This window comes from Acanthisitta chloris, unplaced genomic scaffold (assembly GCF_000695815.1).
Source record: "Acanthisitta chloris isolate BGI_N310 unplaced genomic scaffold, ASM69581v1 scaffold9149, whole genome shotgun sequence".
NCBI lineage: Eukaryota > Metazoa > Chordata > Aves > Passeriformes > Acanthisittidae > Acanthisitta > Acanthisitta chloris.
Window position 1 is genome coordinate 5,489 of NW_008690786.1, and position 14,400 is coordinate 19,888.

The 14,400-nt window shown below is 40.7% G+C and overlaps 1 protein-coding gene across 1 annotated transcript; it reads right to left on the reverse strand.

Annotated features, from left to right (window-relative positions):
- Positions 1–7,492: 7,492 nt before the first annotated feature.
- Positions 7,493–14,159, reverse strand: TROVE2 (TROVE domain family, member 2). The gene is made up of 8 exons (XM_009081956.1): positions 13,580–14,159; positions 12,677–12,897; positions 12,283–12,429; positions 10,785–10,922; positions 10,446–10,562; positions 9,563–9,676; positions 8,990–9,136; positions 7,493–7,735 (listed from the first exon to the last, which is right to left on the reverse strand). Exons 1-8 carry the CDS (start codon positions 14,157–14,159, stop codon positions 7,583–7,585), a joined length of 1,617 nt encoding a protein of 538 aa, XP_009080204.1. The 3' UTR covers positions 7,493–7,582.
- Between the last annotated feature and the right edge of the window lie 241 nt (positions 14,160–14,400).

The window sequence follows — 14,400 nt, forward strand, 5'->3', positions numbered from 1 at the left end:
CATAGTGTTTTTACAGACAGAGCCATTATTAAAATACACTTCCAAAACTGCTGGTGTATTTTGAAGCCAAGAACAGGTACTTTGTTGAAAAGCCTTTTAAAGCCATACCCATTTATGGGCACCAGTTAAACAACAATGCACAAGAACACAATTCCCTAACTACTTCTGCCTAACAAACAGGTTTAATAGTGGTTTGAGCAGAAAGGTAATTTAGGGCCAGTGATTAGCAGCCCTCACATAATGGGCATTTAGACTGGCCCTGCTGCCTTCAGATCTACACCTGCTTTGAGACTTCTTTTTCTAAACACATGGGACTGTAGGTAGAGACCCTGTGTTTTGCCTGTACTCTAATTCTACAAGCATCCCAAACTCTCCTCCTCGCTTCAGATCTAAAATTCCTGACACAAAATTCTATTTCTTGGCAAAATTATTATTGTTTTATTCACTTTATTACACAATGCTGATGTGTGCATTGCATGATTTCTAGAAAACCTTGAGTGCCTCCTGTCCTCTCCACATCCTTGGTTGTGGCCCTTCCATGAAGAAACCTTTGTTGTTCCCTCCTTCCAGAGGAATGTTTTACCTCTGCCATCCTTCCAACCATGACATCCTTTTCTTCTTCTTAAAGCTTAAGTGCCTGAACATTATAGCCTCAGACATAATAGTCTAATACTTCAGAATTGTTAAGGAGGTTAATGAAATGGAGCCAAACTGAAACCTACTATTTCTGTTTGATACCAGCAAACCTGCACCTGCCTGGTCTAAACTTGCACTCTGCATTTAGACCTATTTTTAATCATTATTTTGAATAAAATTAACTAGCTTTAAACTTCTCCCTGTTCAGTTTTTATTGATAAACTGCAGTGCACAATTATAGCCCCAGTTCTGCTTTGTTAGTCAAAGTGTTCCTCCAATGCAAACACCACTATTAATGTGAGTCTGTCTCCTCTTCAGTGAAAGGGGAGGGAATTTATGGTGTGATGAACTAATGCTTAAGCTTAACAACTTTGTCTTAGCTCATTTTTTTATTATTTTTGAAGCATTACAGTAATTATGCCTCTTTATATGCCTAGATACTGTTTTGGAAATAATGAGTTTAATAACTAAAGACTAAAATCAGGACAAAATAATGTTATGGCAAATGAGTCATGCTGTCCCCTAAAATTCAGTGTATGGGCAGATAAAAGAGACCCAGTCTATGGAAAAGGAATATGCAGCATCATTCTTCTATGCCCCTAACTGGAAGACAAAAACAAAACCAGAAAGAAAACCATAGGAACAAACACACTATGAAGTTTCAGCTGTCAGCATTTACTTCAGTTTCCCCTCTCTGTGCAAATCTCAAAGGAGGAGCAGACAACGTGGTCTCATCAGTGCTAGTTTTACACTGTATAACCAAACCACTCAGAATATTCTATTTCTAACAAGATTTTTTTTTTTTAGTACAGAGATACAATAAATGTTTAGGAGCACACTGTGTACCCCAGCATGGGTGACTTACCATGGGTCATAGCTATCCAGTGTCAATATAGGGAGCTACAATTTCTCTAAGTTCTACTGCAAAGTTCACCTTCACTTACACACTCTAGTTCAAGGAACTGCATTTTAAACTGGACTGCTTTCCAAGATGCAACACCACTATAAAGTTCATTCAGTCTGTTAGTAACTACTCTAATCTTTTTACTTGCAGTAAATTTACTGGAAAGTTACTTGAAATACCTGTTTTAAGTTTTCCTTTTATATTTAGTCCAAAATATTTCCTATTACTTCACAAATACAACTCCAAATAAGAAAAAGTACTTGTAAAAGATACTCATCTATCAGTTATTTTCAACATCTCTAGCTTAGAAGGAAACACCTAATCAGATGTCTGACTATTGTGTAATTTAAAACACATTACTACTAAAACCAACCCCAAAACATCAGTGCACTTACTTGAAATAATTATTAACACGTCTCAAGCGAACGAGTTTACTCCCCATATTCAAGGTGGTTTTTTTAGACACTCCAAATGCTAAGCAATTTTTCCCAAGAAATGGCTAATTTTAAACTCAAAGTGCTATGTCTCAGCTTTTGTAGGAACACTTGGGTTTTTATAGATGTCACCTGAGGAGCTGGTGGCAGTCCTGGGTTCTCCAAGCTTTCTCTCAGAGCTGTGCTGGAAGAGCAGTGATAACTCAGCAGTAAGTTCATTCCTGTTTGCTGGAAGGTAACACTCCTACCATCAGCTCTTTAAGCTCTGGTTTCCATGTCAGACTTCCCTCACTGCTTGGATTTATTCAGATTCATAAGGGAGAGTGTAAGGATGTAGCAGAATACCTTCAGTAACACAGAACATCCCATTTTAGCACCAAGAGAGATATCTGCACTACAGACTGTGAGCTTTGAATTCATCAGCAATACATATGAGGCATAATGAAAAGTGTTACAAGTATCAAAAGTATAGTATGAACTTCAATTTTACATTTAAAAGCTTGGGTTTTAGGCAGAAAAATATGGTCTTACATGTCATTTACCACAAGGGGTAAATGCAGTACTTTTATAAATGATAATTATTTTCAAATGAACACCAAATTCACTCTTTACAACAGCCAGCATTAGCATCAAAGAGGCTGACACATATGTTTTAGAGGAAGTTGTTAACAGCATCACTAAAAAACCTTTCTAATCTTCTAAGCCTGATCTACTAAAGAGATCTTTTAACTTCCCCCTATACACACATATATACAACACGCAGAGAATTAAATACATATACACATGAATTGCTCTCAACTCCTGTCCCCAAGTGGTAAGAGACTCACTAGGTTTCTCCTTGTTTACTCACACTCTTACTAGCAGGCTGAAAAGGAAATAAAAAAGAATCCAGTTTCAATTACTTCCTAAACAAGATTTTGTGAACATGAAGGAGGCAACTGTACAGTCCATAAAAGCTTTTAAGAATTGGTCACTATAAACTGGAGGTAGTTTTGAAGTATGTTAGCTTGAATTAACTTATGAACTCAGAAGTAACATTAATCTACAAAAAGATTTTAAAAAATGAAATACTCTCCTGTTAGGAAGATTGTTTCTGTATCAATGAATACATTCTTTTCAGAAAACAAAACGTAGTTTTTTGTTTCTGGTTGTTCCCACTCAGCTCTGGGGAGCAGGCCAAGACACATGCACTTGTGGGTCTTTCTTGCTGAAAGTGTGTGCTGATGCTTCCTGAAGTTATAGCATGGACTGCATGTGGCATCCCAGTCATTCCCAAGGTCTTTTTCTACTAAAAACAGTTTTCAGAACTTGCTGTAAAGTGATTAATTCTAAAACAGTGCTGCTGGAACTGTGTTGTGCAGAAATTGCTCCCTAACTGATCTAAAGAGATATTTACTCCTGAAAACCCAGATGATAATCTAGATAGAAAAAGATTAGCATGAGCTCTTCCACTTTCAGTTTTGTCAGTATAAAATTTCACTGGGTAACTTTTATACTGTATCACAGTCACATGGTCTCAATACGTACCAGAAAATACTTCTGTAGGTTTTACCTGTAACCATGGAAACTGGTGAACCTTAGTAATGTTAAAAATACAAAGATTTTAAAAAGCCCAAAGAAAAGTCCCTCTCAATGAAGTTGCTGTTAAACTGACATTATTAAAAACACTAAACCCATTTTTTTTCCCGCCCCATCCTAAAAGTAATTCAGTAATTTGTTCTTGTAAAACAAGCATTCCACAGCAACAGGGGAGGGGGAAATTAAAAATCTCTCTGTACTTATAATCTATTATAAGTGAAATTAAATTATGCAACCCTGTAGCCACCTGTAGCAAACATCCCACTGTTAGCTTAAATTGTGTGCAACAGGAAAATGAGAAAAGAGATTTGTCATCTGCTTTTCTTGTTTTCCCTTCACAAAAGGTAACAAAGAATCACAGAATCATTAAGGTCAGAAAGGACCTCCAAGGTCACTGAGTCCAACCATTAACCTAAAGCTGCCAGGTCCATCACTGAGCTATATCCCTAAGCACCACATCTAGGTGATTTTTTAACACTTCCAGAGATGATGATTCCACCACTTCCCTGTTCCAACGCTTGACTGGACACAGGATTTGAGGTGCAGCCTCACCAGTGCTGAGCACAGGGGAATGATCATTTCCCTTGTCCTGCTGGCCACACTATTGCTGATACAGGCCCAGATGCTATTGGCTTTCTTGGCACTCTAGGCACACACTGGCTCATGTTCAGTTGCTGTTGACCAGCCCCCCCAGATCCATTTTTGCGGGGCAGCTTCCCAGCCACTCTGTCCCCAGCCTGTAGTGCTGCATGGGGCTGTTGTGACCCAAGGGCAGGACTTGGCACTTGGCCTTGTTGAACCTCAGACAACAGTCCTGGGTGAATCAATCCAGCCTGTCCAGACCCCTCTGCAGAGCCTTTCTACCCTCTAGTACATCAACCCTCCTGCCCAATCTAGTGTCATCTGCAAACTGACTGTGGGTGCACTCAATCCCCTTTTCCAGGCAGGTCAGCAATAAAGATACTAAACAGGACTGGCCCCAGTACTGAGCCCTGGCAGACACTATTTGTGACTGGCCACCGACTGGGTTTAACTCCATTCCCTCCCACTCTCTGGGCCCAGCCATCCAGCCAGTTTTTTACTCACTGAACAGTGCTCATGTCCAAGCCATGGGCTGCCAGCTTCTCCAGGAGAATGCTGTGGGACTCAGTGTCAAATGCTTTACTACAGTCCAGGCAGACAACTTCCACAGCCTTTCCCTCATGCACTCAGCAGGTCACCATGCCATAGAGGAAGATCAAGTTGGTGAAGCAGGACTTGTCTTTCCTAAACCCATGCTGGCTGGGCCTGATCTCCTGGTTGTTCTGCATGTGCTGTGTGATCAAGATGATATGTTCCATAACCTTCCCCAGCATCAAGGTCAGGCTGACAGGCCTGTAGTGTCCTGGATCCTCCTCCTGGCCCTTCTGCTAAAAGGGTATCACATTGGCCAACCTCCAGTCATTTGGGCCCTCCCAGGTTAGCCAGGACTCCTGGTAGATGATAGAAAGTGGCCTGGCAAGCTCTTCCACCAGCTCCCTCAGCACCCCTGGGTGGATTCCATCCAGCCCCATACACTTGTGCGTGTTTAAGCGGAGCAGCAGGTCACTGTTTCCTCCTGGATTATGGGGACTTCATTCTGCTCCTTGTCTCTGTCTTCCAGCTCAGGGCTGGATACCCTGAGGACAATTGGTCTGACCACTGAAGACTGATGCAAAAAAGGCATTATGTCCTCATCCTTTGTTGCAGTTTCCTCCCTCATGCAATATAAAGGACAGAGATTCTTGGCCCTCCTTTTGTTGCTAATGTATTTGTAAAAACATCTTTTATCTCCTATGGCAGTGGTCAAATGAATTTCTAGTGGGGCTTTTGCCTTTCTAACTTTCTTCCTGTATAACATAATGGCACCTTTGTAGTCCTCATGAGCTGCCTGCCCCTTCTTCCAAAGGTCTTTTTTCCCTGAGTTCCAGTGAAAGCTCCCTGTTCATCCAGGCCTGTTGTTCTTCCCTGCTGGCTCATCTTTGCACACATGGGACCAGCCTGCTCCTGCACCTGTAAGGTTCTTGAAGAATACTGAAGAATGCCCAGCTGTCCTGGACCCCTTTTCGCTTCAGGATTGTCTCACAAGGGACTCTCTCAACCAGTGTCCTAAATAGGCCAAAGTCTGCCCTCCTGAAGTCCAAGGTAGAGATTTTGCTCACTGTTTTCCTTACTTTGCCAGGAATCGAAACCTCTGTCATTTCATGGTCTGACCACATCACCCACCAGTCCTTCTCTGTTCACAAACAGCAGGTCCAGCAGGACATCTTCCCTGGTAGGCTCACTCCCCAGCTGTGTCAGGAAGTTATCTTCCACACACTCCAGGAATGTCCTAGACTGTTTGCTCTTTGCTGTGCTGTATTTCCAGCAGACACCTGGTAAGTTGAAGTCTCCCACAAGAACAAGAGCTAGTGATCATGAGACTTCCCTCACCTGTTTGTAGAATGTTTCATCTGCTGAAGAAGTCCAATGCTGAGCTGTTCCCACCCAGTGTAGGCAGCAGCTGCTGGAGGGCCTGCAGGTGGGCAAGGGCACAGCACCACCAGCCCCACCCAGCCTGGCAGCACTGGCGTGGAGTTCGGGTTGTTGCCATCGGAGCTGTGAGCTTGCCTGCTGGATCAGGACTACAAGAACCACAAGCAAGCAGTGGAGGAGCTGAAGGAGGTGGTTGAAGTGCCAGCCAAGCTGCAGTGACCTCCATGCCTGCCCCTAGCCTCCTGAGGCTCATCAGCTTCCTCTACACCCTCCTCAACCAAGGCAGTGCTCAGCCCACTGGAGGTGATGCATCTGTGGGCCCTGCACCTGGGCAACCATAGCCAGTCCTTCCCAGCAGTGCTGGTCTCTGCTACTGCTGAAGTCCTGGGGGACAAGAAGCTGGTCATCCAGCAGTACAACCACCTGCTCCTGTGGCTGATGAAGGCAGCAGGCCCTCAGCAGGTGCTGGGCCTGCTGCTGCAGCAGGAGCACCTGCAGCACAAGAACACCAAAGTGCACAAGTTGGTGGTCAACATCTGCACCATGGCTCTCCTCACTTACCCCAGTGAGGAGCTGGACTTGGCCAACCTGGTGTTTGGGCTGACTCCAGCACTGGTGGACAGCAAGCACAGGGCCCAGCACGCTGACGTGGAAGTGTTTGCTGTGCTGGCATCTCCCATGGGCCCAGCAAAACCACTCTACTCTTCAAGGCAGTGGATGCTGTGGAACTTGAGGACAATGGGGACAGGCTGATTCACACACTGCAGGACGGGCTGGCCAGGAAGACCTTCCTGAAGCTAGTAGACTAAGGGTTTGTAAAGTACACTGTGCCCCTGTCGACATCCAGTCATAGCAGGGAGTCCTGTTTACCCCCTGGAGCAGATACAGACTGGCTGTTGATGGGCCACAGGACTCAGAGCACACACAGTTACTGTGGGTATCACACAAGGGTTGATGCTCCAGCTCACACAGTGCCTAGGCTGATCACAGAATAAGTCCAAGAAGAGTCTTGAGCGTGTGTATAGGAAAAAGCAAACTGCCTTGGGAAAACGCTGGAGACACAGAAGGTGGTTGAGGAGTCAAGACACCTTTCACAAAGGGTGTGGAGCAGAGCTGCCAGCTGTGCTGCAGGATTCTGAAGGGTGACCTGACACACTGACAGCCATAACCAGGAGTGCTGAAACTGCTCACTGTGTTTCTGTACAGCGCCAAGTCCAGGTGTGACAGTGGTGACATGTGGCTGCCACCTCCAGCGCAGAGGGATCACCGGATCTGACAGTTAGTTTGACACTACAGATGCAAGCACTGAGTTTCTCTTCATGTGTTAGATTTGCATGAGACCATAGTTATGTTCAACCTCTCAAACACCTTAGTGAGAAGCTCTAGTCAGAGATGCTTGAACTGCCACCACCTCACGTAACATTCTGATATGTATATAATATGCCATATTCTAATAAAGTATATTTGGCTAGGAGCTCCCAGGGTGAAGTCTGTTGCCAGCAATGGACCCACTGGGAAGAGCAGATGGCTAGAAAAATTAAATCAAATCCAAACTGAAGTTTCGAATAACATCCAAAGCTCCTGTATCAAAGCCACATATGTCCAACATGCCTCTGTCATCTGGATCTGCGATCGAGAAACTATTTGAGGTCATTCCACAAACAATCAGTTTAGCAGGAATACCCATTTTCTAGAGGAAGAAGAGAAAAGAAAATCAGGACACACATATACAGTAACATAAAAATGCCAGAGGGCCAAATCTTGCTTGCATAAACCACTGTCTGAATAGCCACACCCACAGAAATGAGATATACCATAATTAGAACTGCAGATTGCCTGGCAACATTGTACTTAACCCGCAGTAGATATATTTGATACATGGAAATCATTACAATGAGGTATATTAGCATAACTTTCCTGCAATACTAAAATTCATAGATTATTCCAAATGTATTGTATTTGCTATTCTGCAGTTCATCCCTAGAGATAACTCAATTATCAAGTGACCTAATAGAGTCAAAGAGTGTCTAAGGCAAAGATTTCCAAATTTTTGCTGAATATATACAACCACTGTGGTCTGGACCATTCTGCTAAATGAGCTCAATTAGCAGGTAAGTAACCTGAAAGGTAAAGCAAGGCAAGTGGCATGAAGGCTAGAGTGCAGGAACTTTTTGTTTAAAGAACAGTTTAGGAATGGGAGCCAATCTCAACTAAGAAAACTAAATCACAGTGGGTAAGTTCAAGACTTCTGGTATTAATTTTAACTGGGTGGAAACGATATGAAGATTAAAGCCCATACACACTTTCTTGCCAAAAGTCTTTTCTGTAGTTTAAAACATAGTTCCTTTAAAGCATAAAAACTGCTTGCTGGTTAAATAAGTTTCTCATAGCAACATGCCTGGAGAAAGTATTTTTCTTTGCTCTGTTTTAAAATTATGAAGCTGCACAGCTTAGAGTAGTCCCTTTAAAACATAATGAGCTTTTGTCACAAGATACTGTCACCTCATCTTACTGATCCTTCCCTAACAGGCTTATCTTCATTACTTCATTTAAACTTTGTGCTATCTACTACAGACATCAAAATTAAATTTAATTCCATGAGTCAATTTCAATTCTGTAACCATTACAACAAAAGGTATTTAATCAATTATATGCAGAATACAGAAATCCATATACCCCCAAATAAAATTTTTTTGGTTATTGCAGTACACTGAGCAGGGTAGGCTACTTACAAATGCTTTTAGCAATTCTGTGGCTTTAAATATGCAAAATCAGTGCAATTCATGCATGAATTCTGCCTAATTACAGCACAGATCAGTTTTGAACAATACAGAATTACTTACTGAAAAAAAGCCACAACTATTTCAAGAGTCAAAATGTTTTTAGAACTGGTATTTATTTTGTACTGTATTCATCAACCACAACCAGCCAGAAGCATATTTACCTCTCTGTACTCCCTAAGAGCTGTTGCAGGAGGAGCACTCCCAGCAAAGGTCTCATTATCAGTAAATACAATGAAGACATCAGCAGCTGTCTGAGTTTTTTGAGCCCATATCATTGGAAGGGAACAATCAGTGGTACCCACTGGAATCTGAAGAGAAAAAAAGTAAATACACATGGAACACATTAATACAGAATTAGTAAACCATGGAAAAATTATTTCTTATGTAAGCTTCACATTTTACCACACACAGAGGCTTTTTGTTAAATTTTAGTTATGCTAAACTAAAAACTAGTTGATTTTGTTAAACTTAGCCATTTCATTTTTCATTTTAGTTTTGTCCAGACCCTTTTTTTTTCAGTTGTTTTTTTAAAAGTATTCTCTTCAAGTACTGCCATTCTAAATTACAATGCTCAATATCCAGCAGTTGAAATATGACATTTGCTGCACTTTTTCTAAACCACAGGGACAAGATAAAATCCAGTGTTTTACTGCAGAGATACAGACCAAAATAGAGAAGTAGAATTGATTACAAAGAAAATATAATATAACTTCTGAGATTTATTTTTTACATACTTCATACATTTTCACTAAAACTTGAGGTAACGTCATATCAGCTGTCACTGGACAAGGGACCAGTTCATGTGAAAAGGCAACAATCTGGGAATCCTTCTCAGTACGTGCTACAACCTGAGAAAGAGGAAGACAAAAATAATTCAGTTATATTATGCTGAATTTTTAATGCATCAATCAAGTAATTCCCTCCCAAGCACAGACCATGACATTTGCTGGTGTATTTAAGTCACCATGGCTCCTGATGTGCACCAACACTTCACTCTACACTTTGAAAATTCTGTAAGATTACTGCAAATAAAGATTGCCAAAATCAGAGCTAAGAACTGCTCCAATTACTAGAACTAAAGATACTTCAATATTTCATCTCTCTCCTCTGATATAAAATATTGAGCATTTTTAAACACCAGCAAAAGTTCAACTCCTCTATAAGAATACTATACAACACAAAAAGCTTTGGAATACCAAACTGAGGGGAAAGTGACTGTGAATAAGAATGATAATTTATCATTATATTGTATATGAATTATTATATTCAATATATTATATTCTTACATGTAATGCTAATAACATAAGAATTATCCCAAAATGTCTTAATCCAATCTGTCTCATTCTATAAATGCTTCTGAAAAAGATTCATATGTATTTTTAGCTAAGTGAAAAAGCTGTTCTGGCCATTTTGATTTATACTGGAAAACAACTTCTTCAAACTGAGTTTTCTGTAGCTTTAAGCAAGTGGTCTAGCACTGACACACAAAGTCACATCTTCTGTACCCCAAAAATATTATACACAAGTTTCCTTCTGATTTCTAACCAGCTTCAGAGCACCTTTATATCAAAAAAAGCAGCTCTAACAGTCATAAATAAAAGAAATTTAATGCCTCACCATACACATTGTTGCTGCAACTGTGCTGGCATTAAGGACACTGCCCAACACTTTTTGGGTCATTGATGCACTGACATCAACTGCAAGTAAGAAGCGTTTTCCTGTTGGTTCAACTGCCTAAAAGAAAGGAAAAACAATAGGTAAACACATTTAATATATTAATTTCTTCTTCCTTCTTCTGCTTTCAGTCCTAGAGATTGGCATGTTTTATTCCTTCTGTGGTAATGTTAGACCAATATTGTTGCCAAAGTTTGTTACCCTCACCACAAACTTGTCTTGATAAGCTTTCAGAAAACACAGAACTCTCAAAAAGCTTAACAAACTGAAGAACTACATTACCTTGAGAGCTTTGTAAAATGAGGCATCTAAAGCTTCTAAAATGTCTTCATCAGGACGCCACCAAAGCTTCCCTCTGCTCCCATGCCCAGCTTTATAGGTTTCCAATGCAACCAGAATATGGAATGGATGTATCCTACCCTACATGCAAAAGAAATCAAACACTAGTTTGTTGAAAATATGACCTCCTTAAAAAAAATAGCAGTAACAAACTAAATGGGAAAATCAGGTTCTACTACAAAAATCTGGTTTAGCATATTGTTACTTAAATGTGTTAAATGTGAAGAGTTCATGCAGCCTTTACACAGCTCTTTGCATGAACTGATCCTTATCAGTTACTTTCAAAGGACCTCAATCCCTTTCCAGAATGCTCCAATTAATGCCAAATGTTATGTCATCACCAGAATTCCGGTAAAATTTCACAGCTCTGTTTAGGATTGTCCAGTGCTATTTTCCATCACAGCCTTATATAGAGTCCCTGATAAGGGAAAGGAGCTGAGCTAGGCGAAGAACAAACTTAAAACTAGTTTGATATCAGATACAGTAAAACTGGACAAGGAAACTATTTTCAGAACGCAGCATTCCTTTCCCTCTTACTATAAAACATTCCAAACATTTTTTTCCTTTTTTGCTTTCCATACATAAACCAAATCAGTGGCTGTTGCATCCTTTGCTTTACTGATTTCTCAACATTTTGTTATCTTTTTCCTCAAGGGGAGTTTCAGTCATTCATCACTGCTAGCAGCAAACCTCAGCCAATCTGAATGTCTGTCCACTGCCTTTCTTCCATCAAGGTACTGCACAATCATCTCTGTTTTCCCTTCCCCAGTGCCTATGTACACAGTTAAAGAAGAAATTAGAGAAAAGGAAGAGCAGTGGGATGGGAATAAAAGAACCTATGTTGTTGTGCTCAAATCAACTTTGGTCTTGAAAAATTTAAGTGTCCTGATTTTAACCTCCCCAACTCATAAAACTGCTGGGCAAGGCACATCCCCTCTAACTTCCATTAAACTGAAAATTCTGCTCTCCCTTTGGGGAATACTCTTTTCCTTCTTATTTTTTTTATCTCTTTCATGGATAGCAAAGCAATCTGAAAGGAGAAAGGCTTCTTGTCCATATTCTTTTTTCCTCTCAGCTGCTGTGCTGTTTCTTCAATCACTCTCTAGGATCCTAGACCAGTGACTTCACTCAATTTTTAAGCTCCTATTGCCAGTTCTAAATTACTAGACTCAGCAGGCATGGCTGAACCCAACAGCCAAGGCCCTGCCAACATACTTCATGTATTGACAAGGCTCATAGGGGGCAGGGGGGAAATCAAAAGAGAAATTATAAATAAAAGTTATAAAATAAAGGTGCAGGCATTCCACTGCAGTTTTTGTAAGTAACAAATTACACACTTCCTCCAAAGAATATCACCATTTTGTGAAGAGGCTAAAGAAATACAGTGTAGGAAAAGATTAAACACTACAGAGGCTGGCACTGATTATAAAAAAGCTCTTACCTTTTTCAGCAGTTTCTCATTTCTCAGTTTTTCACATACTATTGCCACTTCTGACCCTCGTGGCTCAAGCACTGCATTTGCTGTCAGCTTTCCTAAGTTCCTCAGCAATACAGAGATGGGCATCTCCTTCAGCAATGCCTTCCAAACCTATGATCAAAGAAAGAAAAAACCAAAGAGATGAGAATTCCAAACTACAAGAACTGACATCGGGACATTGAATAAGTGTATTTTAAAATAAACATACAAATTATAAGAAATACTAAATTATTTTAAATTAGCTTCTTGGGCAAAAAACTTGAAGAACAGCATAAGGACTATTTTTTATTAAAGCGTAGACTTTAGACTCTGAAAGCATTACTCTAAACAGAACACAAAGCTAGTGAAGTGTACCTACCTCTTTAGATTTCAGATGGTTTGTCAGGAGATGCTCCCTAACTAGGCCATATTCCTCTATTAAGTGAATAACTTCCAATTCATCTTTTGTGCGTTTGACTTTCTCCACAGCCTCCAGATACTTTAAGAGTTTTTCAGTCTCATCAGAAACTGCTTTCTCTTTATAAGCTTCTTGGACATCTTTCCACCCCTTGGTAATATATTTAGTGACTATAGCAATACCTGTTGAAAAAGGGAAACATTTCCCAAGCAGGATTACCATCTGTATAGTGGCATTTATCATTCTAGCAAACAAATGAGGCAGCAGGTTTCATTCTCAGACCTGCCAAGCACCTACAAAAAAGGTCAGCCACACATGGTTTAGAGCAGTACTTTTAATTACTGTATTATACTCCTTAGAAGTAAGTAACCTAATGTATTTGCCAGGCTGCCCAGAGAAGCTGTGGCTGCCCCATCCCTGGAAGTGTTCAAGGCCAGGCTGGATGGGACTCTGAGCAACCTGGTCTAGTGGAAGGTGTCCCTGCCCATGGCAGTGGGTTGGAACTAGGTGGTCTTTAAGGTTTCTTTCAACCCAAACTATTCCATGATTCTGTGATCTGAAACCCACAGATATTCCAGTAACAATAAAGTGTTATTTCATCATTTTTAAGCAAATAGGAACAAAATTAGGGAATTGTGTTCTATTATCTTCTCTTGACATACGGAAGAAAAAATGGAACAAACTGTTTACCTTGAAGATAAACAGGTCAATTCCTGAAATGAACACTCATGTTTTTAAGATGCAACTTACAGGACATCCTCACTAAGAATTCATCTACAATTCTACTTGGGCTTCCCAAATAGTTCCACAGCAAATATAAAAGGTTTAAAACACAGTATTTTCAGGTAAATAAAATTTTATTACCTTCACTGGCAGGTTTTAGGTGGGACAACCTCAGAAGATCTTTATGAGACCAACCACTTCTTTGTTTATATTTTGTAACTGCTAAAGCAAGAGCCATGCCATTCTTTCCATTGTACCAATCTGCAACAGCTTTCCTCAGTGCACGGCCCCACATGCCACATTTCATGCCCTCCTTCAGATCTTTTTTAAACTGGATGAAAGTAAAGAGATGGGTTGGTATGCAACACACCTCAGGAACAGCTTTAAATGCCGCTTGTTTCGTTTTCACATCGGAACACTGTGAGCAAACTGCAAGAGCAAAAAGCAGGGGCTCCTGCTTGGCTGCTCTGCCTTCCTGGCTAAATGATTTTATTTCTTCAACAACTTCACAGCCTCTGCCCTCTTCAATCAGTCTTAGCAGAGCTTCTGCATTTTCAAATCCCAGCTTCTGCTCCTTGATGTGATAAGCAGCACCTTCGGAACCGAAGCACAGGAAGCGCTGCAGCCGATTGGTGTCAGTCATGTGCCACATGAAACCACTTTCAGAGTTGGGCACCTGCTTCTCACTCCCGAGCTGCACTCCCTTCTCCTCCTCCTCCATTGTTTATACTTCCAAGAGGTCTGCTGGAAGAAAAAAAACGTTACAAACAACTATTGTGAAAACCTGATGACTACTCTTTTATCACTTCTCACTATACACTTCGCAGTTTAATTTTTCTTTCACAAATTTAATCAGAGTATACTCTAAGTGTGCGATAATACACATTGTTTAGGGGAAAAGAAACAAAAAAATAACTGAGTTACAACACTGACAAACTTATTTTCCTAAAATCAACTTAGAA

Excerpts from the sequence above, each read along its gene's own strand:
- TROVE2 (XM_009081956.1), bottom strand. The coding sequence starts at position 14,159 with ATGGAGGAGGAGGAGAAGGGAGTGCAGCTCGGGAGTGAGAAGCAGGTG. Across the intron at positions 9,677-10,445 it reads TTGCAGCAACAATGTGTATG|GTTGTAGCACGTACTGAGAA; the intron begins GTGAGGCATTAA and ends CCTCTTTCTCAG. Across the intron at positions 9,137-9,562 it reads TTTTAGTGAAAATGTATGAA|ATTCCAGTGGGTACCACTGA; the intron begins GTATGTAAAAAA and ends TTTTCTCTTCAG.